The following is a 25,989-nucleotide window of genomic DNA, read 5'->3' as shown; positions in this document are numbered from 1 at the left end:
TCAACTAAGTGGCTTATCATCACGTAGACATTTATAGCAGCCAAATACTCTTCATTTGTAAAAAATAAAGAGCCTTATAGCTCATCGGATTCCTCCAGTATACATAAACATTCTGATTCTGGTTGATGGTTACACCAGCAGTTCAGTGTCTTCGAGGAGGGAGGAGGGACCCTTGGAAACCCGAAGCAGAATGTCGACAATGTTGAATGGCCTTTTTGCTTGAGATTGCGTCCAGCATCATCGCCAGGCATCATCGGCAAAAGCTCCGAGCTCGGGTTTTGAAAATGCATTGGTCTTTCTTAAAGTGTCAGGCCAAGTAGCGAGAGGCTCTCTCGGGCTTCCTCCAGCGGAGGCCAAATTCTCTGCGCCTGTTGGTTGTTGTTTGTTCACACGCGTGGGTTGTGCATCTCTCGCGAGCGCACAGGGGACCGCCGAACGCCAAAGCCGCGGTGCCGTAACGCGATTCAGGCGCGGGAACACAAAAAAAAACACGCGGCACAGACCAAAGATCACCCCCCGGTTAGAGCCTTCGCAGACTGTTGGTACAAGTGCTGTTAAAAACTAATAAACACACTTCTTTTTACCGGGTAAGGCCCAACTGAGCTGTGTGGCTCTTTTTCAGACGTGACATGGCCACAAATGATAGCCCCAATGACGTGGCGGCTCATCATCATCATCACCACGTGAAAATAAATATCGCTGCAGCCAAATCCTCTAAAACGTGCAACGTTGATTCTGAACGTGGAGGGGGGAAAAAACGAAGAAACCCGGAGAAGAATCCACGCGACCACGTGGAGAGAGACACACAAACTCCAAGTAAACAGCAGCAGGCGTCAGGGTCAGGATCGAACCCACAACCTCCTGCACACCAGGCGAGGTAGTTGACATCTCATAGCCACCGTGATAATGATGATGAGAGACTCACAAACTCCAAATAAACAGCAGCAGGCGTCAGGGTCGGGATCGAACCCACGACTCCTGCACACGTGGCGAGGTAGTTGACATCTCCTAGCCACCATGATAATGATGATGAGAGACACACAAACTCCAAGTAAACAGCACCAGGCGTCAGGGTCGGGATCGCACCCACGACCTCCTGTACACCAGGCGAGGTAGTTGACATCTCATAGCCACCGTGATAATGATGATGAGAGATACACAAACTCCAAATAAACAGCAGCAGGCGTCAGGGTCGGGATCGAACCCACGACTCCTGCACACGTGGCGAGGTAGTTGATATCTCCTAGCCACCGTGATAATGATGATGAGAGACACACAAACTCCAAGTAAACAGCAGCAGGCGTCAGGGTTGGGATCGCACCCACGACCTCCTGCACACCAGGCGAGTTAGTTAACATCTCATAGCCACCGTGATAATGATGATGAGAGACACACAAACTCCAAATAAACAGCAGCAGGCGTCAGGGTCGGGATCGCACCCACGACCTCCTGTACTCCAGGCGAGTTAGTTAACATCTCATAGCCACCGTGATAATGATGATGAGAGACACACAAACTCCAAGTAAACAGCAGCAGGTGTCAGGGTCGGGATCGCACCCACGACCTCCTGTACACCAGGCAAGGTAGTTAACATCTCCTAGCCACCTCGGCGCCCCTGTTAGCGAGTAGCAGCACCTACGAAGGACCGGAACGGCACAACGCCATGAAAGGGATTGCGTGGCCAGCAACCACGCCCGGCCACAACACAACACAGAGAGAGGGGGAGGGGGGGCACGGAATGCCCCCCTTTGTAAGGTTTCCTGTTACTCGGCTAAGCCACAAGGAATCCCCCCCCAACTCTGTGAGCCCAGGGATTTCCCCTCTCGGTTACTCTTTACAGGCGCTGCGTTTAAGGGAGACCAGTCGGGCGGGCGGAGATGGTAGCCGTGGTGGTGGTGATGGTGGTGATGGTGGTGGTGATGGTGATAAGCCGTAGGGGAACAACATTTAAAAACCACCCCAAGTAGAAAGGCAAAGTGAACCCAGGTAGCTCAAATGTGCCCCCGGTTTCCGTGGGAAGTACAAGGCCCCCTTACAAACGAGACTCTCTCCCGTGTAGAATGAACGATCTTACGAACCCTTATGAATTTGAAAAATCAATGGGAATCTTGGCAAGACGCTCCGGACAAACGAATCGCGAGACTCAGCAAGCCTTTCCTGGGTCAATCGTGTTTAGCTTAAATAAGCATAACACCGTTGTAGTGATAACAATAACAAGAACGCATACAGCCACAGCTTCAAACACGCAAAGACAAAGACCCCCCGTATAGCCTGACATACTCTTAGGGGAAGTGCTGTTAGCGAGCACCTACGAAGACCGGCACGGCACACGAGGGGGTGGGTGGCCAACACCACGCCCGGCCGCATTTGTCTCCACAGTGGCGATGTTTACACATCGCATCAAGTATTTATTTGAGCCTGAGTCGATCTAGGGGAGGCCCAGAACCGGTTCAGATAATCGTCACCGGTGTTGGCCATCACCGGTGTTGGCAGCGCGCTAACCACTACACCACCGCTCCCCACTTACACCGAAGCACCGTCTCACACACACACAGTCTTGCACACACACAAACAGTCTCTCTCACACACACATACACACTCTCTCGAAGCCACTTCCTCGGGTCGGTAGCGACAACAGAGATAGAGAGCCTTGGCTCTGAGAGTCGAGCAGCGAGAGAGAGAGATGGGCTGGCTCTGTGTGAGATTTGACGACGGCAGTCGATCCCTCCTCCCTACGCTGACGCGAGAGGCACGAACAGCGGCCAGGCGGCGCGAATGAGGAAGAGGGCTTTTAGAGCGGACGGGCAGCAAAGGCACCGTGATAACCCACCCACTCACCCACCCACTCGCCCACCCACACGCCCACCCGCTCACCCACACGCCCACCCGCTCACCCACACGCCCATCCACCCGCCCACACACTCACCCATCCACACGCTCAACCACTTACCCACTCACCCACCCACACACTCAACCACACGCCCATCCACCCGCCCATCCACCCGCCCACACACTCGCCCACCCACCCAGACACGCACCCACCCAGACACCCACCAACACAATCGCCCATCCACCCAGACACCCACCCACCAAATGGGGGGGGGGGGGGGCACCGGCTGGGATGACAAAGCAAACAAGTCGTACTCCTACTACGACTCGTCAGCAACGGCGAGCGGATCTCAACTCATTCCGCACTGATGGTCATCTGAGCCGGTTCTGGGGCCTCCCCTACGTCGACTCAGCAGCCCGTTGAATGCGATACTGGGGGGATCTTTGTACTTGGAGTGTGTGTGACCTCTCCCCCTTATGATGAACGGGTGTTCTCTCGATCCTGACTGAAACTCGTGCCACCGGAAATCGGCCCAACACTGAATGATATGACATCACCTGCAAATCACTCCATTGGCAATCACGCAGCATCAGCTGCATCAGCAGCTGCAGCAACAGCAGCATCATCATCACTCCCCCACCGACTGCGAAAACGTGACAGGACTATCCTGAAGAATAGTCTTGGGACTCAGAAAGGCTTTTCAGAATATTTATCCTGCGGGAGGAATCCGATGAGCTATGAAGCTCTTTACATTGGGGCGTTCTTGTATGTTTGGGTAAATCCTCACCCCACCACCCTCTGTGGGAGAGAGCCGTGCGTGGTTGAGTGGTGAGGGGTGAATGCTGAAGCTGAAATGCCCCCCCCCCCCCGAGAGAGAGAGAGAGATACACACCCCCCTAGAGACACACAGAGATACACCCCCCCCCTAGAGAGAGAGAAACACACAGAGATACACCCCCCCCCAGAGAGAGAGAGACACACAGAGATACACCCCCCCTAGAGAGACACACAGAGATACACCCCCCCCCCCCAGAGAGAGACACACACACAGAGATACACCCCCCCCCCAGAGAGAGAGAGACAGAGATACACCCCCCCTAGAGAGAGACACACAGAGATACACCCCCCTTAGAGAGAGACACACAGAGATACACCCCCCCTAGAGAGAGAGAGACACACAGAGATACACCCCCCCTAGAGAGAGACACACAGAGATGCACCCCCCCTAGAGAGAGAGACACACATAGAGATACACCCCCCCCCCCCCCTAGAGAGACACACACAGAGATACACCCTCCCCCTAGAGAGAGATGCACACAGAGATACACCCCCCCCCCTAGAGAGAGAGACACACACACAGAGATGCACCCCCCCTAGAGAGAGACACACAGAGATACACCCCCCTAGAGAGAGACACACAGAGATGCACCCCCCCTAGAGAGAGAGAGACACACAGAGATACACCCCCCCTAGAGAGAGACACACAGAGATGCACCCCCCCTAGAGAGAGAGACACACATAGAGATACACCCCCCCCCCTAGAGAGACACACACAGAGATGCACCCCCCCTAGAGAGAGACACACAGAGATACACCCCCCCTAGAGAGAGAGAGACATAGAGATACACCCCCCCTAGAGAGAGAGACACACACACACAGAGATGCACCCCTCCTAGAGAGAGACACACAGAGATACACCCCCCCCTAGAGAGAGAGACACACACAGAGATGCACCCCCCCTAGAGAGAGACACACAGAGATACACCCCCCCTAGAGAGAGAGAGACACATAGAGATACACCCTCCCTAGAGAGAGAGAGAGACATAGAGATACACCCCCCCTAGAGAGAGAGAGACACACACACAGAGATGCACCCCCCCTAGAGAGACACACACAGAGATACGCCCCCACCCCCTAGAGAGAGAGCCACAGAGATGCACCCCCACCCACCCCTCCACCCACACCCCACAGCGGTCGAGATGGATGTTGGCACCCTGACCCCAGCGGTTGGTGGGGGGAGGGGGTGGTGTCACCACGCGCGCAGGGGACAGGTGACAGGTGACATGCGTAGCAGCACCAATGCAGACACTCGCCTGTCCCACTCACTCACACATTCACGCACCCACACATTCACTCACTGACACATTCACTCACACTCACTCACACGTTCACTCACTCACACATTCGCGCACCCACACATTCACTCACTCACACATTCACTCACACTCACTCACACGTTCACTCACTCACACATTCACGCACCCACACATTCACTCACTCACACATGCACTCACTCACACATTCACTCACTCACATATTCACTCACACTCACTCACACGTTCACTCACTCACACGTTCACTCACTCACCCATACACTCAAAGACGCACTCACACACTCATACACACACATACTCACGCACACATACTCACCCACTCACACACATACTCACCCATTCACCCACTCACTCACCCACTCACTCACATATTCACCCACTCAAACAACAACAACAACCGCCATTCGCCACTAAGTGGCGGTGACGTCACCACGACGCTTGTGCCAGGTCATGTGCAGGTTAAGGCTACGTGAAGTGTCGAACGCCCACTGGCAGGTCACGGGGCAGACCCAGGTGCCACGGGTCGACTGACTGAGATGACTGGCTGAAGCACCACCTGTGCCCCCTACTGTGCCAACCTGCTGTGCTTTAGCCACCCGGCGCTCCGCTCGTTGTTGTGAACGTCGCTCCTCCGCCCTCCGTTGATGTTGGAGGGCGACTGCCTCCAACTGCCCAGTAGCATCCTTCACGAGCCTCCTCCACAGAGGCCGATCTTGACACCGCTGGTACCATTCATCGGCAAGTCCACTCAGCTCCACGTCCTCCTGTACCACATCACTCCATCTCTTCTCTAGCCCGTGCCGCGCCCGTTTAACCCCCTCGATCCGGCCGAACAAAAGCTGTTTCGGCATGAGGTGGCTGGGCATGCGGGCTACTTGACCCAACCAACGGAGCCTTGCCTGCCGGAGGAGCTCACCGATGAGACCTTGCCCAGATCTTTCAAGGATTTGTGAGCTCCTCACACAATCCAGCCTGGTTAAACCCAAGATAGATCGTAGGCTGGCTAGCCTAAATGTTTCTAACCGGCGAAGATGTTCCATTAAGGGGGTCCACGTTTCGCAAGTGTAAAGAAGGGAGGGAATGACCGTGGCCGAGAACACCTGAAGCATAGTGTGGAGTTACAGACCAGGTAGCTTTCACAGAGCGTTACGCAACCGATGAAAAGATATTGCCGCTCGACTGATTCGGAGTGAGACCTCTGCTGTTAAACTGGAGCCGGTCATAAGCACACTGCCCAGGTATGGGAAACTCTCCACTCTCTCCGCAACTGCCCCATCACCGATTGGGAGTTCTGGGGGTGGAGTGGCCGATGGTACAAAATACCCAGGCAGGTGCTGAGTTTTGGTGGGGCTGATGGTAAGGCCCTATCTCTTAGTGGCACGCTCCAGTCTCAGCAGCAGCATCTCCAACTCCTCCTCTGAATGAGCAGCTATTACCAAATCATCGACATACATAACGTGGTTGAGCAATAGGGAGCCATCCCTTGACCGCACCCGAGCATCGATCAGCCTCCCATTATATCTGTACCAAATGGAGATTCCCCCGGTACAGCTATTGAAGGCTTCACGAACTACGTGGTCAAAATAGATGTTAAATAATGTGGGAGCCAGAGGACATCCCTGTCGCACCCCAAGGTGTATAGGGAATGGCTCTGACTCCCGGCCACGTAGTTTTACCCGGGCCCGCTCACCATCATGAAGGTCCTTAATGATCGTGAGGAGGGGGTCAGGGACTCCAAAAGCACGAAGAACAACCCAGAGCCCAGGCCTACTGATTGTATCATAGGCCTTGACCAGGTCAATAAAGCAGAGATGTAGGTCTTGCTGGAATTCCCTACACCTCTGCTGTAGCAGACGGACAGAAAATATGGCATCTGTGCAGGACCGCCCTTTCTTGAAACCGCATTGTGGCTCCGCAGGCCTCTCCTCAGCGTGCCTGGCAAGGCGATGTTGAATAACCCTTGCCAGGACCTTTCCCGGCACACTGGGGAGTGAGATGCCCCTGTAGTTGTTACAGTCTGTGCGGTCCCCCTTCTTAAAGAGGGGGACCACCAGGGCATCATTCCAATCCTGCGGAACCCGTCCAGTGGTCCAGACTGTTGTTATGATGTCATATAGGGCAGTCTGTGCACAAACGCCACCCTCCCTCAGCACCTCGCTTGGGAGATCATCTCTGCCCGGTGCCTTTCCTGGTCTCAAACTCCGGATCGCCTTCAGTACTTCCTCAACAGATGGCACCTCAGCCAGCCACTCACAGGGAGTGACTTCTCCCAATATTTGAGGCACCGCAGCCTGAGCAAGGTCATCCCCACTTTGTGCCACGACGTTTTCCTGGCTGAGGGGTTTCCCCTCCCCCAGGACCTCACAGAAATGCTCAGCAAATCTGCAAACTTGTTCCTGGGGGTCGGAGATTGGAACACAGATTTTTCCCCTAATGATGGTAATAGGTGTGGCGCTGCAGGTTACTTTTTTGATGGAGTTAAATAGAGATTTGTGATCGCGGGCAACTGAGGCAGACTCCATCTCCTCAGCAACCCGCGACCACCACCCATCTTTGCAGCGCCTCGCGGCTCGCCGAACCTTCGAGCAAAGGCTGCGGTAAGCCTCCTCATTCTCCGAAATGGGATGCTCTAGCCGATGAGAGTGGGCCTGTCGCTTTTTCTCAGCCAGCTTGAACACCTCCTCTGTCAGCCAGGGTCTCTGAGGAGGTCTGGACCGTGTACCCAAAACAGCCATTGCAGCTGTATGAGTCACAGTCCTAAACCTCGCCCATTTACCCTCGACATCCGGAGGAGTGGGGGATGATGCCAACCCCAGCCGCAAGCGATGATGAAATTCTCGCTTGAAACCTTCATCAGCTAACTGAGACCAGACCACTTTAGGTTGGAATGGGGTCCTGGGTGTACACCCACCACCGGAGTGGAAGAATGGCAGGCGCATCTTACAGATGACTAGTCGATGGACAGAGGGCAGATCAGCTCCACGGTAGGTCCTGGTGTCAAGGACATGGGCTCGCATCCGCTGGTCCGTCAATATGTAGTCCAGCAGATGTTCTTGCTTGAACCCGGCATGCATCCATGATGTTGTGTGGATGCGCCGATGCCGGAACAGCGTGCTGGTAATTACAAGCCCATGGGCTGCACACAAATCTAGCAGCCTCCTACCGTTGTTATTAAGCTGATCTGGCCCATGCCCTCCAATCACTCCAGAACAGGTGCCAGCATCATGACCAACTCGGGCATTGAAGTCACCCAACAAGATGACTCTATCCCGAGGGGCCACTTTAGCCAGCACCTGTGACAGGAGGTCATAGAAGGCATCTGACTCATCGGCTATGCCTGCATCCCTCCATGGGTGTTCGTCTTCGGTGGGGGCATAAGTAACCACGACCACCACTCCTCGCCTCCGGTTGATGGGAAGGCGAGCCCAAGGTAGCCTAGGGCTCTTCCCACACCTCACCGCTACGCTCCCATGCACCCTTCATTCTTTTGTTCAAAAGAAGAGCCAAACCCTGTTGTTTGGCAGTCTGCTGCCCCGAGAGGAGGACTGTCCACCCCTCATGGTGGCAGGAGCCAGAACCGGTCCACCGGACCTCCTGAATGCCACAGAGATCCAGGCGGTACCGGTCCAGCTCCCGACAGAGGAGTGGCAGCCTCTCCTCTGCAGTGAGCGTTCGAACATTCCACGTGGCTACACGAAGTGGCTTTTCGTTGTTTCTGGAGGAGCCCCGAGGGTAGAGATTCAATCTCCTGGCTCCGCCAATTGGGGTTTGGCCAGGAGACGTCATAGACGCCTGTCCCCCCGGGGCCTCCGGCACAAGCTTATTAGTTAAATATTTAAGTCGTGATTTCGCGGTAATTTTTTGAAGGTGGAGGGGTTACCAGCCCCTCGCACCCATCCAGAGCCCCTGTTTAGCCACTGTGGTGGTCACAGACGCCATGAGAGGAGAGGGCCAATCGGAATTGGCCCTCTCCCCACAGCACTGTCACACGACAGAGTTGCCCGTCCGGCACTCACTCACATACTCACCCACTCACTCACATACTCACCCATTCACCCACTCACACACACTCACACACATACTCACCCACTCACTCACACACTCACCCATTCACCCACTCACACCCACATACTCACCCACTCACTCACCCACTCACTCACACACTCACCCATTCACCCACTCACACATACTCACACACATACTCACCCACTCACTTACCCACCCACTCACACACACACTCACACACATACTCACCCACTCACTTACCCACTCACTTACCCACTCACTCACATACTCACCCACTCACACACATGCTCACCCACTCACACAAACCACAGGTGGCCGCCGGTTTCGTATGGCTCAAATGAATCTACAGACTCGCATGATCCCGTTCCCCAGACTCACATGAACCCATGATCCCAGACTCGACTCCAGTTACATTTGGCAACAGAGTTAGCAGAGTGGCAATACTCGTGCCCCGCAGCAAGAACCGACTGGGTTCAATTCCCGGCTCGGGCGCCTTCCCCCATATCACGTTTATCTGACCTCCGCCTGACCTCCGCCTGACCTCCGCCTGACCTCCGCCTGTTCTGCACCGTGCGAGTGATTGGTCGGCGCTGATGCATATCTACATCTGCGCTGGGTCTCCCCTAGGTCGACTCAGCCACAAATAAGCGCCTGGTGCGGATCGGTGTTGTAAACGTCAGTACCAGGGAGACAAAGGCGTACGGGCGTGGTACCGGCCACCGAACCCCTCGTGTGCCGCAGTGGCGGAAGCCTTCATCGGTTGCTCGCTAGCGGCTCGCGGACCCAAAGCGTCCGCCTTGGACGCGAGGCTGCGTGGGAACATCTACGGGCACGGTCTCGTTTGGGCTGCCGAGTGGTCAGGAGATGGCGGTGCAGCATTCAACTCGTTCCGCGGGGTTCGTGGCGCGGCAGTGGATCTCCCGAATCGTGGGTTTTCTCCGACACGAAGCGAGACTCTCGTCCACAATGGCCACGACATTCATGGCCGAAAGAAAAATTAAAACCACGTTCCCGGAGCAACTAGTCTCGAGACCCTGCAGGGTAAATAAACTACGGGAAGTCATTCGCGTGCCCTCCGGGAGGCACTTCCTTCTGCATTTAGCGCCACAGCGCGTGGATTTATAGCGATTATTTGTGTTGCTGGTGACTTTGTGTATTTCATATCGGAATCGCCTCCAGTGCTGTTGCTGCTGGCGGCAATAAAAGTTGTTTAAAAGTCAAAAGTCTTCAGAACCATCATCCCCTTCGAGTGTAGGGGACAGTTCACAGACGTGCGCTCGCTCAAACTCGATTGCGTGTTTACGCACGTCAGCATGCAACCAAGGCCAAGATCCAATGGTGCAGGTTGTAACATGGATGTTGGGGGGAGGGGGGCAAGTGCTGTTAGCGAGCAACCGCGAAAGGGGTAGGCTGTGGACAGCGCCACGCCAGGCCGCCTTTGTCTCCCCCACGTGCTGACGTCTTAGTCGTCGCGCAGACCAATGGGACGCACAGGAGCGGTCTCGATATGAGCCACTCGCGTCGGCAGTGAGCGGGGATCGAACTCGGGTGGCTGTGGGTTCGCAGCCTCGTGCGCTTAACCACTGCGCCACCGCTCCTCAACACACACAACACGAACACACGCACAGACAAAGATGCCCCTTATAGCCTTAACCAGACTGTTGGGCCAAGTGCTGTTAGCGAGCATCACCTATGAAGGCCAGCACAGCAGACCAGGGGGTGGGTAGCCAGCACCACGCCCGGCCGCCTTTGTCTCCCACGTGGCGATGTTTACACATCGCACAAGGCACACACACGCGTGTACGTACAGACGTACAGAAGCACACACGCGCACACTCTCCTGGACAAAAAACTAATATTCTGGAACATCACAAGTGTGTGTGTGTACATAAATGTGTGTACTTCTGCACAGGTGATTGCTTGTGCACACGTGATTTGTGCGCACAGGTGGCCCAAGTTCGATTCCCGCTCACGGCCAACGCCAGTGACAATTTTATGAACCGGTCCTGGGCATCCCCTAGGTCGACTCAGCCTCAAATGAGTATCTGGTGCGGTGTGTAAACATCGCCACAAGGGAGACAAAGGCGGCCGAGCGTGGTGCTGGCCACCAACCCCCATGCCGGCCTTAATAGGCGCTCGCTAACAGTACTTGCCCCAACGGTATGGTTAAGGCTATGCGGGCTATCTTAGTCTTTGCCTTTTGTGTGCGACCGAACACTTGTGTACAGGTGTGTCCGCAAATGTATGATGGACACGTGTGCGTGTGTGTGCGTGTGTGTGCGTATTTGCACAGGTGTGCACGTGCGTGTGCGCGCGCGCGCAGGTATGTGCGCGCGCGCAGGTGTGCGTGCGTATGAGCGCGTGCGCACAGGTGTGCGCGTGTGTAAAGCTGAGTCTGTGTGCATGTGGGTTAGCGAATGCGTGTTAACATAATTTTTTCAAAATCCGATAACCACAATAAAATTAGTAAAAAGAAAATCGGTTTACGGCTCGCATAGCAATTTCTAAACAAGTCGAACGTGCACACACGCACTCAGACACACACTCAGACACACGCACTCAGACACACGCACTCAGACACACGCACTCAGACACACGCACTCAGACACACGCACTCAGACACACGCACTCAGACACACGCACTCAGACACACACACTCAGACACACACACTCAGACACACACACTCAGACACACACACAGACGCGTGTGCGAACAGGTGCGTGAGAGCGAGAGAGCGTGTGTGCGTGAGTGATTGAGTGTGAGCGATTGAGTGTGATTGTGAGTGTGATTGTGTGTGATTGTGAAAGTGTGATTGTGAGAGTAATTGTGAGTGGTTGTGTGACAGTGAGCGAATGTGATTGAGTGTGTGATTGTGAGTAATTGAGGGAGTGTGAGTAATTTTGTTTCATTGAGTGATTGTGTGTGATTGAGTGTGAGTGATTGTGTGTGTGATTGTGTATGTGTGTGAGTGATTGAGTGAGTGATTGTGAGTCATTGTGTGTGCAGTGTGATTTTGTGTGTGGTTGTGTGTGTTGGGGAGCGGTACTGTAGCGGTTAGCGCGCTGCGCTATGCACCTGGCGACCCGGGTTCGATTCCCGCTCACGGCCAACACCAGTGACGATTATCTGAACCTGTCTCGGGCCTCCCCTAGGTCGACTCAGCCTCAAATGAGTACCTGGTGCGGTGTGTAAACATTGCCACTAGGGAGACAAAGGCGGTCGGGCGTGGTGCTGGCCACCCACCCCCTCGTGTACCTTTCCGGCTTTCATAGGTGCTCGCTAACAGCACTTGCCCCTACAGTCTGTTAAGGCTATACGGGGGATCTTTGTTGTCTGAGTGTGTGTGCGTGATTGTCTGAGTGTGTGGCTGTGTGTGTGATTGTCTGAGTGTGTGTGTGTGTGTGATTGTCTGAGTTTGTGTGTGTGATTGTCTGAGTGTGTGTGTGATTGTCTGAGTGTGTGTGATTGTCTGATTGTCTGAGTGTGTGACTGTGTGTGTGTGATTGTCTGAGTGTGTGGCTGTGTGTGTGTGATTGTCTGAGTGTGTGGCTGTGTGTGTGTGTGATTGTCTGAGTGTGTGATTGTCTGAGTGTGTGTGTGTGCGCGAGTTTCCCCACCAGAGATGAACGCCGATCCCTCTTCCCCCGGTTCCACGCTGTTCTGAGGGTTCCCGTGCGCTCCTGACGAGGCTGGTACCGTCACCGCCACCACCACCGCCACCACCGCCATCAGCACCACCACCTGCTGATGGTGCCGCTGGACCGTCACTGAACTCCGATGGCTCCCTGTCGTCACGACAGTCATCTTCTTCCTCACCATCATCATCATCACGACCACCACCACCACCACCACCATCATTGTCATCTCCTTCGGAGCCAGCTGTCCCCTGCTCGATGTGAGACTTCTCCGGGCTTCTGTGCCCCTGTGATGAAGGTCATCACGGCCCCGGCGGTGTTTGACGGGAGTTGTGATTCGAGGGAGTTACATTGAGAGCAAGGGGTGCAGAGTGTGGTGAATGGTGAGTCTGGGTGAGTGTTTAGCTGAGTGCACGTGCGCTGAGTGGGTGAGAGTGCGTGGGTGCGTGTGTGTGTGTGGATGAGAGTGTGGGTGATTACGTGCAGGAGTGTGTGCGGAGTGTGTGGGTGCGTGTGGGTGCGTGTGGCTGGGTGTTTTTGTTGGTGAGTGTGGCTGCTTGTACGGTGAGTGTGTGCAGAGTGTGTGGGTGAGTGTGTGCAGAGTGAGTGTGTGCAGGTTGAGTGTGTGGGTGAGTGTGTATATAAAAAATGCCGATTGGGGTGAGTTTCTCGAGAGCGATCCAGAGAGCTGAGTGGCGTTTCGCGGAGTCTGGAGCTGAGTGGAGAGGGGGATGTGTAACAGTGGCCACCCATCCCCCCAACTCAACCACCCAGAACCTCCCCCCACTCTACAGCCTCCCTCCCCCATTCTCCCCCCTCCACTCATCATCCGTGACTGGTGTAACACACTCAGCAACCCCACTCAACCACACCCCAACACCCATACACAATCGCCACACACCCATACATAACACACACACGAATACAAAAGACACAGATCCCCCGTGTAGCCTTGCCACACGTTTGGGGGGCAGGTGCTGTAAGCGAGCACCAATGAAGGTCGGCACGACACGCGAGGGGGTGGGTGGCCAACACCACGCCCGGCCGCCTTTGTATCCCCGAGTGGCGATGTTTACAACACAGCAAACCAGGTACGCATTCGAGGTTGAGTCGACCTAGGGGAGGCCCAGGACCGTTTAGATAATCGTCACCGGTGTTGGCCGTGAGCGGGAATCGAACTGGGGACGTCGGGTTCGTAGCGCAGCGTAGCGCTAACCACGACTCTACCGCTCCCCACAGACCTGCAACCTGGACACTCAGACACCAAAACTCACGCATTGTTTCAACACTCAAATACACCACACACACACACCATGCTACACACCACCACAACACACACACACCATGCTACACACCACCACAATACACACCATGCTACACTACCACAACACACACGATGCTACACCACCACACACACACCATGCTACACCACCACACATACACCATGCTACACCACCACCACAACACACACTACACACCACCACAACACACACCATGCTACACCACCACCACAACACACACACTACACACCACCACAAGACACACCATGCTACACCACCACAACACACCCCATGATACACCACCACAACACACACACCATGCTACACCACCACAACACACACACACACCATGCTACACTACCACAACACACACAATGCTACACCACCACACACACCATGCTACACCACCACAACACACACCATGCTACACCACCACAACACACACCATGCTACACCACCACCACAACACACACACACACCATACTACACCACCACAACACACACCATGCTGCACACCACCACAACACATACCATGCTACACTACCACAACACATACCATGCTACACCACCACAACACACCATGCTACACCACCACACACACACACGATGCTACACCACCACAACACACACCATGCTACACCACCACAACACCCCATGCTACACTACCACAACACACATAATGCTACACTACCACAACACACACACACCATGCTACATACCACCACAACACACAAACACACGATGCTGCACACCACCACAACACACACCATGCTACACCACCACAACACACACTATGCTACACCACCACCACACACACCATGCTACACCACCACAACACACACCATGCTACACCACTACACACACACCATGCTACACCACAACAACACACACCATGCTACACCACAACAGACACCATGCTACACCACTACACACACACCATGCTACACCACAACAACACACACCATGCTACACCACAACACACACACCATGCTACACCACCACAACACACACCATGCTACACCACAACACACACACACACCATGCTACACCACAACAACATACACCATGCTACACCACAACACACCATGCTACACTACCACAACACACACCATGCTACACCATGCTACACCACCACAACACACACCATGCTACACCACCACAACACACACCATGCTACACCACTACACACACACCATGCTACACCACAACAACACACACCATGCTACACCACAACACACACACCATGCTACACCACCACCACACACACCATGCTACACCACCACAACACACACCATGCTACACCACTACACACACACCATGCTACACCACAACAACACACACCATGCTACACCACAACACACACACCATGCTACACCACCACAACACACACCATGCTACACCACAACACACACACACACACCATGCTACACCACCACAACACACACCATGCTACACCACAACACGCACCATGCTACACCACCACAACACACATCATGCTACACCACCACAACACACACCATGCTACACCACAACACACACCATGCTACACAACAACACACACACCATGCTACACACCACCACAACACACACCATGCTACACCACAACACACACACACCATGCTACACACTACCACAACATACACCATGCTACACCACAACACACACACACCATGCTACACCACCACAACACACACCATGCTACACCACTACACACACCATGCTACACACCACCACAACACACACCATGCTACACCACCACTACACACACCATGCTACACCACCACAACACACACCATGCTACACCACTACACACACCATGCTACACACCACCACAACACACACCATGCTACACCACCACTACACACACCATGCTACACCACCACAACACACACCATGATACACCACTACACACACACCATGCTACACACCACCACAATACACACCATGCTACACACCACCACAACACACACCATGCTACACCACAACACACACACACCATGCTACACCACCACAACACACACCATGCTACACCACCACAACACACACCATGCTACACCACTACACACACACCATGCTACACACCACCACAACACACACCATGCTACACCGCTACACACACACCATGCTACACCACAACACACACCATGCTACACCACCACAACACACACCATGCTACACCACAACACACACACCATGCTACACCACCACTACACACACCAAGCTACACCACCACAACACACACCATGCTACACCACTACACACACACCATGATACACACCACCACAACACACACCATGTTACACCACAACACACACACCATGCTACACCACCACAACACACATCATGCTACACCACAACACACACACACACACCATGCTACACACCACCACAACACACACCATGCTACACCACTACACACACCATGCTACACACCACCACAACACACACCATGCTACACACCACCACAAGACACACCATGCTACACCACCATTATACACACCATGCTACACACCACCACAACACACACCATGCTACACCACAACACACACCATGCTACACCACCACAACACACACCATGCTACACCACCACAACACACACCATGCTACACCACCACAACACACACCATGCTACACGACAACACACACACCATGCTACACCACCACAACGCACACACCATGCTACACACCACAACACACACACCATGCTACACGACAACACACACACACCATGCTACACCACAACACACACCATGCTACACCACAACACACACACCATGCTACACACCACCACAACACACACCATGCTACACACCACCACAACACACACCATGCTACACCACAACACACACCATGCTACACCACAACACACACACCATGCTACACACCACCACAACACACACCATGCTACACACCACCACAACACACACCATGCTACACCACAACACACACACCATGCTACACACCACCACAACACACACCATGCTACACACCACCACAACACACACCATGCTACACCACAACACACACACCATGCTACACCACAACACACACACCATGCTACACCACCACAACACACACCATGCTACACCACCACAACACACACCATGCTACACACCACCACAACACACACCATGCTACACCACAACACACACACCATGCTACACCACAACACACACACCATGCTACACCACAACACACACCATGCTACACCACAACACACACCATGCTACACACCACAACACACACCATGCTACACCACAACACACACACCATGCTACACACCACAACACACACCATGCTACACCACAACACACACACCATGCTACACACCACAACACACACACACCATGCTACACCACAACACATACACACCATGCGACAATACCACCACCACAACAACCGCCACAAACTATGTGGCGGTGACGTCACCACAGCGCTTGTGCCAGGCTGCGTGTACGTTCAGGTCACGTGGAGGTCCTTACACCTCTGCTGCAGCAGACTAACAGAGAAAACGACATCGATGCAGGGCCGCCCTTTCCTGAAACCACATTGGAGCTCCGCAAGCCTCTCTTCAGCGTAGCCTGGTGGATGATGATGTCTGGTGGATGATGATGTCTGGTGGATGATGTCAGGTGGATGATGATGTCTGGTGGATGATGATGTCAGGTAGATAATGATGTCAGGTGGATGATGTCAGGTGGATGATGATGTCAGGTGGATGATGATGCCTGGTGGATGATGATGTCAGGTGGATGATGATGTCTGGTGGAGGATGATGTCTGGTGGATGATGATATCAGGTGGATGATGATGTCTGGTGGATGATGATGTCTGATAGATGATGATGTCAGGTGGATGATATCAGGTGGATGATGATGTTTGGTGGATGATGATGTCAAGTGGATGATGATGTCAAGTGGATGATGATGCCTGGTGGATGGTGATGTCAGGTGGATGATGATGTCTGGTGGATGATGATGCCTGGTGGATGATGATGTCAGGTGGATGATGATGTCTGGTGGATGATGTCAGGTGGATGATGATGTCTGGTGGTTGATGTCTGGTGGATGATGTCAGGTGGATGATGATGTCTGGTGGATGATGTCTGGTGGATGATGATGTCAGGTGGATGATGTCAGGTGGATGATGATGTCAGGTGGATGATGATGTCTGATGGATGATAATGTCAGGTGGAGGATGATGTCTGGTGGATGATGATGTCTGGTGGATGATGATGTCAGGTGGATGATGATGCCTGTTGGATGATGTCAGGTGGATGATGATGTCAGGTGGATGGTGATGTCAGGTGGTTGATGATGTCTGGTGGATGATGATGTCAGGTAGATGATGATGTCAGGTGGATGATGATGTCTAATGGATGATGATGTCAGGCGGATGATGATGTCTGGTGGTTGATGATGTCTGGTGGATGATGATGTCAAGTGGATGATGTCGGGTGGATGATGATGTCAGGTGGATGATGATGCATGGTGGATGATGATGTCAGGTGGATGATGATGTCAGGTGGATGATGATGCCTGGTGGATGATGATGTCTGGTGGATGATGATATCTGGTGGATGATGATGTCTGGTGCATGATGATGCCTGGTGGATGATGATGTCAGGTGGATGACGATGTCAGGTGGATGATGATGCCTGGTGGATAATGTGAGGTGGATGATGATGTCTGGTGGATGATGATGTCTGGTGGATGATGATGTCTGGTGGGTGATGATGTCAGGTGGATGATGTCAGATGGATGGTGATGTCAGGTGTATGATGATGTCTGGTGGATGATGATGTCAGGTGGATGATGATGTCTGGTGGATGATGATGTCTGGTGGATGATGATGTCTGGTGGATGATGATGTCAGGTGGATGACGATGTCAGGTGGATGATGATGCCTGGTGGATGATAATGTTAGGTGGATGATGATATGTGGTGGATGATGATGCCTGGTGGATGATGATGTCAGTTGGATGATGATGTCTGGTGGATGATGTCAGGTAGATGATGTCAGATGGATGATGTCAAGTGAATGATGATGTCATGTGAATGATGATGTCTGGTGGATGAAGATGTCAGGTGGATGATGATGTCAGGCAGATGATGATGTCTGGTGGATGATGATGTCTGGATGATGATGTCTGGTGGATGATGATGTCTGGTGGATGATGATGTCTGGATGATGATGTCTGGTGGATGATGATGTCTGGATGATGATGTCTGGTGGATGATGATGTCAGGTGGATGATGATGTCAGGTGGATAATGTTAGTTGGATGGTGATGTCTGGTGGATGATGATGTCAGGCGGATGATGATGTCAGGTGGATGATGATGTCAGGTGGATGATGATGTCAGGTAGATGATGATGTCTGGTGAATGATGTCTGGTGGATGATGATGTCAAGTGGATGATGATGCCTGGTGGATGATGATGTCAGGTGGATGATGTCTGATGGATGATGATGTCCGGTGGATGTTGATGTCTGGTGGATGATGATGCCTGGTGGATGATGATGTCAGGTGGATGATGATGTCTGGTGGATGATGTCAGGTGGATGATGATGTCTGGTGGATGATGTCAGGTAGATGATGATGTCAGGTGGATGATGATGTCTGATGGATGATGATGTCTGGTGGATGATGATGTCAGGTGGATGATGATGTCTGGTGGATGATGCTATCTGGTGGATGATGATGTCTGGTGGTTGATGATGTCTGGTGGATGATGTTTGGTGGATTATGATGTCTGGTTGATGATGATGTCTGGTGGATGATGATGTCTGGTTGATGATGATGTCTGGTGGATGATGATGTCAGTTGGATGATGATGTCTGGTGGATGATGTCAGGTAGATGATGTCAGATGGATGATGTCAGGTGCATGATGATGTCATGTGAATGATGATGTCAGGTGGTTGATGATGTCTGGTGGATGATGATTTCAGGTAGATGATGATGTCAGGTGGATGATGATGTCTGATGGATGATGATGTCAGGCGGATGATGATGTCTGGTGGTTGATGATGTCTGGTGGTTGATGATGTCTGGTGGATGATGATGTCAAGTGGATGATGTCGGGTGGATGATGATGTCAGGTGGATGATGATGTCAGGTGGATGATGATGCCTGGTGGATGATGATGCCTGGTGGATGATGATGTCTGGTAGATGATGATATCTGGTGGATGATGATGTCTGGTGGATGATGATGCCTGGTGGATGATGATGTCAGGTGGATGACGATGTCAGGTGGATGATGATGCCTGGTGGATAATGTGAGGTGGATGATGATATCTGGTGGATGATGATGTCTGGTGGATGATGAAGCCTGGTGGATGATGATGTCAGGTGGATGACGATGTCAGGTGGATGATGATGCCTGGTGGATAATGTGAGGTGGATGATGATGTCTGGTGGATGATGATGTCTGGTGGATGATGATGCCTGGTGGATGATGATGTCAGGTGGATGATGTCTGATGGATGATGATGTCCGGTGGATATTGATGTCTGGTGGATGATGATGCCTGGTGGATGATGATGTCAGGTGGATGATGATGTCTGGTGGATGATGTTAGGTGGATGATGATGTCAGGTGGATGATGACGCCTGGTGGATGATGATGTCAGGTGGATGACGATGTCAGGTGAATGATGATGCCTGGTGGATAATGTGAGGTGGATAATGATGTCTGGTGGATGATGATGTCTCGTGGATGATGATGTCAAGTGGATGATGTCGGGTGGATGATGATGTCAGGTGGATGATGATGCATGGTGGATGATGATGTCAGGTGGATGATGATGCCTGGTGGATGATGATGTCTGGTGGATGATGATATCTGGTGGATGATGATGTCTGGTGGATGATGATGTCTGGTGGATGATGATGTCAGGTGGATGATGATGTCAGGTGGATGATGATGCCTGGTGGATAATGTGAGGTGGATGATGATATCTGGTGGATGATGATGTCTGGTGGATGATGATGCCTGGTGGATGATGATGTCAGGTGGATGACGATGTCAGGTGGATGATGATGCCGGGTGGATAATGTGAGGTGGATGATGATGTCTGGTGGATGATCATGTCTGGTGGATGATGATGTCTGGTGGATGATGATGTCAAGTGGATGATGATGCCTGGTGGATGATGATGTCAGGTGGATGATGTCTGATGGATGATGATGTCCGTTGGATGTTGATGTCTGGTGGATGATGATGCCTGGTGGATGATGATGTCAGGTGGATGATGATGGCTGGTGGATGATGTCAGGTGGATGATGATGTCAGGTGGATGTTGATGTCTGGTGGATGATGATGCCTGGTGGATGATGATGTCAGGTGGATGATGATGTCTGGTGGATGATGTCAGATAGATGATGATGTCAGGTGGATGATGATGTCTGATGGATGATGATGTCTGGTGGATGATGATGTCAGGTGGATGATGATGTCTGGTGGATGATATCTGGTGGATGATGATGTCTGGTGGTTGATGATGTCTGGTGGATGATGTTTGGTGGATGATGATGTCTGGTTAATGATGATGTCTGGTGGATGATGATGTCTGGTTGATGATGATGTCTGGTGGATGATGATGTCTGGTTAATGATGATGTCTGGTGGATGATCTTGTCTGGTGGATGATGATGTCTGGTGGATGATGATGTCAAGTGGATGATGATGCCTGGTGGATGATGATGTCAGGTGGATGATGTCTGATGGATGATGATGTCCGGTGGATGTTGATGTCTGGTGGATGATGATGCCTGGTGGATGATGATGTCAGGTGGATGATGATGGCTGGTGGATGATGTCAGGTGGATGATGATGTCAGGTGGATGTTGATGTCTGGTGGATGATGATGCCTGGTGGATGATGATGTCAGGTGGATGATGATGTCTGGTGGATGATGTCAGATAGATGATGATGTCAGGTGGATGATGATGTCTGATGGATGATGATGTCTGGTGGATGATGATGTCAGGTGGATGATGATGTCTGGTGGATGATGATATCTGGTGGATGATGATGTCTGGTGGTTGATGATGTCTGGTGGATGATGTTTGGTGGATGATGATGTCTGGTTGATGATGATGTCTGGTGGATGATGATGTCTGGTTGATGATGATGTCTGGTGGATGATGATGTCTGGTAGATGATGATGTCAGGTGGATGATGATGCCTGGTGGATGATGTCAGGTGGATGATGATGTCAGGTGGATGATGATGTCAGGTGGTTGATGATGTCTGGTGGATAATGATGTCAGGTAGATGATGATGTCAGGTGGATGACGATGTCTGAAGGATGATGATGTCAGGCGGATGATGATGTCTCGTGGTTGATGATGTCTGGTGGATGATGATGTCAGGTGGATGATGTCAGGTGGTTGATGATGTCTGGTGGATGATGATGTCAGGTGGATGATGATGTCTGATGGATGATGATGCCTGGTGGATGATGATGTCAGGTGGATGATGATGTCTGGTGGAGGATGATGTCTGGTGGATGATGATATCAGGTGGATGATGATGTCTGGTGGATGATGATGTCTGATAGATGATGATGTCAGGTGGATGATGTCAGGTGGATGATGATGTTTGGTGGATGATGATGTCAAGTAGATGACGATGTCAGGTGGATGATGATGTCTGGTGGATGATGATGCCTGGTGGATGATGATGTCAGGTGGATGATGATGTCTGGTGGATGATGTCAGGTGGATGATGATGTCTGGTGGTTGATGTCTGGTGGATGATGTCAGGTGGATGATGATGTCTGGTGGATGATGTCTGGTGGATGATGATGTCAGGTGGATGATGTCTGGTGGATGATGTCAGGTGGATGATGATGTCAGGTGGATGATGATGTCTGATGGATGATATTGTCAGGTGGAGGATGATGTCTGGTGGATGATGATGTCTGTTGGATGATGATGTCAGGTGGATGATGATGATGCCTGGTGGATGATGTCAGGTGGATGATGATGTCAGGTGGATGATGATGTCAGGTGGTTGATGATGTCTTGTGGATGATGATGTCAGGTAGATGATGATGTCAGGTGGATGATGATGTCTAATGGATGATGATGTCGGGCGGATGATGATGTCTGGTGGTTGATGATGTCTGGTGGATGATGATGTCTGGTGGATGATGTCGGGTGGATGATGATGTCAGGTGGATGATGATGCATGGTGGATGATGATGTCAGGTGGATGATGATGTCAGGTGGATGATGATGCCTGGTGGATGATGATGTCTGGTGGATGATGATATCTGGTGGATGATGACGTCTGGTGGATGATGATGTCTGGTGGATGATGATATCTGGTGGATGATGATATCTGGTGGATGATGATGTCAGGTGGATGACGATGTCAGGTGGATGATGATGCCTGGTGGATGATGATGTCTGGTGGATGATGATGTCAGGTGGATGATGTCAGGTGGATGATGATGCCTGGTGGATGATGATGTCTGGTGGATGATGATATCTGGTGGATGATGATGTCAGGTGGATGACGATGTCAGGTAGATGATGATGCCTGGTGGATAATGTGAGGTGGATGATGATGTCTGGTGGATGATGATGTCTGGTGGATGATGATGTCTGGTGGGTGATGATGTCAGGTGGATGATGTCAGATGGATGGTGATGTCAGGTGTATGATGATGTCTGGTGGATGATGATGTCAGGTGGATGATGATGTCTGGTGGATGATGATGTCTGGTGGATGATGATGTCAGGTGGATGACGATGTCAGGTGGATGATGATGCCTGGTGGATGATAATGTTAGGTGGATGATGATGTGTGGTGGATGATGATGCCTGGTGGATGATGATGTCAGTTGGATGATGATGTCTGGTGGATGATGTCAGGTAGATGATGTCAGATGGATGATGTCAAGTGAATGATGATGTCATGTGAATGATGATGTCTGGTGGATGAAGATGTCAGGTGGATGATGATGTCAGGCAGATGATGATGTCTGGTGGATGATGATGTCTGGATGATGATGTCTGGTGGATGATGATGTCTGGTGGATGATGATGTCTGGATGATGATGTCTGGTGGATGATGATGTCTGGATGATGATGTCTGGTGGATGATGATGTCAGGTGGATGATGATGTCAGGTGGATAATGTCAGTTGGATGGTGATGTCTGGTGGATGATGATGTCAGGCGGATGATGATGTCAGGTGGATGATGATGTCAGGTGGATGATGATGTCAGGTAGATGATGATGTCTGGTGAATGATGTCTGGTGGATAATGATGTCAAGTGGATGATGATGCCTGGTGGATGATGATGTCAGGTGGATGATGTCTGATGGATGATGATGTCCGGTGGATGTTGATGTCTGGTGGATGATGATGCCTGGTGGATGATGATGTCAGGTGGATGATGATGTCTGGTGGATGATGTCAGGTGGATGATGATGTCTGGTGGATGATGTCAGGTAGATGATGATGTCAGGTGGATGATGATGTCTGATGGATGATGATGTCTGATGGATGATGATGTCAGGTGGATGATGATGTCTGGTGGATGATGATATCTGGTCGATGATGATGTCTGTTGGTTGATGATGTCTGGTGGATGATGTTTGGTGGATGATGATGTCTGGTTGATGATGATGTCTGGTGGATGATGATGTCTGGTTGATGATGATGTCTGGTGGATGATGATGTCAGTTGGATGATGATGTCTGGTGGATGATGTCAGGTAGATGATGTCAGATGGATGATGTCAGGTGAATGATGATGTTATGTGAATGATGATGTCAGGTGGTTGATGATGTCTGGTGGATGATGATTTCAGGTAGATGATGATGTCAGGTGGATGATGATGTCTGATGGATGATGATGTCAGGCGGATGATGATGTCTGGTGGTTGATGATGTCTGGTGGTTGATGATGTCTGGTGGTTGATGATGTCAAGTGGATGATGTCGGGTGGATGATGATGTCAGGTGGATGATGATGGATGGTGGATGATGATGTCAGGTGGATGATGATGCCTGGTGGATGATGATGTCTGGTAGATGATGATATCTGGTGGATGATGATGTCTGGTGGATGATGATGCCTGGTGGATGATGATGTCAGGTGGATGACGATGTCAGGTGGATGATGATGCCTGGTGGATAATGTGAGGTGGATGATGATATCTGGTGGATGATGATGTCTGGTGGATGATGATGCCTGGTGGATGATGATGTCAGGTGGATGACGATGTCAGGTGGATGATGATGCCTGGTGGATAATGTGAGGTGGATGATGATGTCTGGTGGATGATGATGTCTGGTGGATGATGATGCCTGGTGGATGATGATGTCAGGTGGATGATGTCTGATGGATGATGATGTCCGGTGGATATTGATGTCTGGTGGATGATGATGCCTGGTGGATGATGATGTCAGGTGGATGATGATATCTGGTGGATGATGACGTCTGGTGGATGATGATGTCTGGTGGATGATGATATCTGGTGGATGATGATATCTGGTGGATGATGATGTCAGGTGGATGACGATGTCAGGTGGATGATGATGCCTGGTGGATGATGATGTCTGGTGGATGATGATGTCAGGTGGATGATGTCAGGTGGATGATGATGCCTGGTGGATGATGATGTCTGGTGGATGATGATATCTGGTGGATGATGATGTCAGGTGGATGACGATGTCAGGTAGATGATGATGCCTGGTGGATAATGTGAGGTGGATGATGATGTCTGGTGGATGATGATGTCTGGTGGATGATGATGTCTGGTGGGTGATGATGTCAGGTGGATGATGTCAGATGGATGGTGATGTCAGGTGTATGATGATGTCTGGTGGATGATGATGTCAGGTGGATGATGATGTCTGGTGGATGATGATGTCTGGTGGATGATGATGTCAGGTGGATGACGATGTCAGGTGGATGATGATGCCTGGTGGATGATAATGTTAGGTGGATGATGATGTGTGGTGGATGATGATGCCTGGTGGATGATGATGTCAGTTGGATGATGATGTCTGGTGGATGATGTCAGGTAGATGATGTCAGATGGATGATGTCAAGTGAATGATGATGTCATGTGAATGATGATG

The 25,989-nt window shown here is 51.6% G+C and overlaps 1 protein-coding gene across 2 annotated transcripts in view; it reads right to left on the bottom strand.

The window, feature by feature from the left end:
• Positions 1-13,364, bottom strand: part of LOC142905817 (uncharacterized) — a 112,579-nt gene extending 99,215 nt beyond the window's left edge. For both annotated transcript variants that reach the window (XM_076052957.1, XM_076052959.1), the window contains exon 1: positions 12,589-13,364. In XM_076052957.1, the coding sequence (XP_075909072.1) occupies positions 12,589-12,835 (247 nt within the window). In that variant the 5' untranslated portion in view covers positions 12,836-13,364. The remainder of the gene's footprint in view (positions 1-12,588) is intronic.
• Between the last annotated feature and the right edge of the window lie 12,625 nt (positions 13,365-25,989).

Source organism: Petromyzon marinus, chromosome 59, assembly GCF_048934315.1.
Source record: "Petromyzon marinus isolate PM22_M1 ecotype Great Lakes invasive population chromosome 59, UKy_Petmar_22M1.pri1.0, whole genome shotgun sequence".
Classification (NCBI taxonomy): domain Eukaryota; kingdom Metazoa; phylum Chordata; class Hyperoartia; order Petromyzontiformes; family Petromyzontidae; genus Petromyzon; species Petromyzon marinus.
The sequence above is the reverse complement of the archived record's forward strand: the minus strand, read 5'-3'. Positions and strand labels throughout refer to the sequence as shown.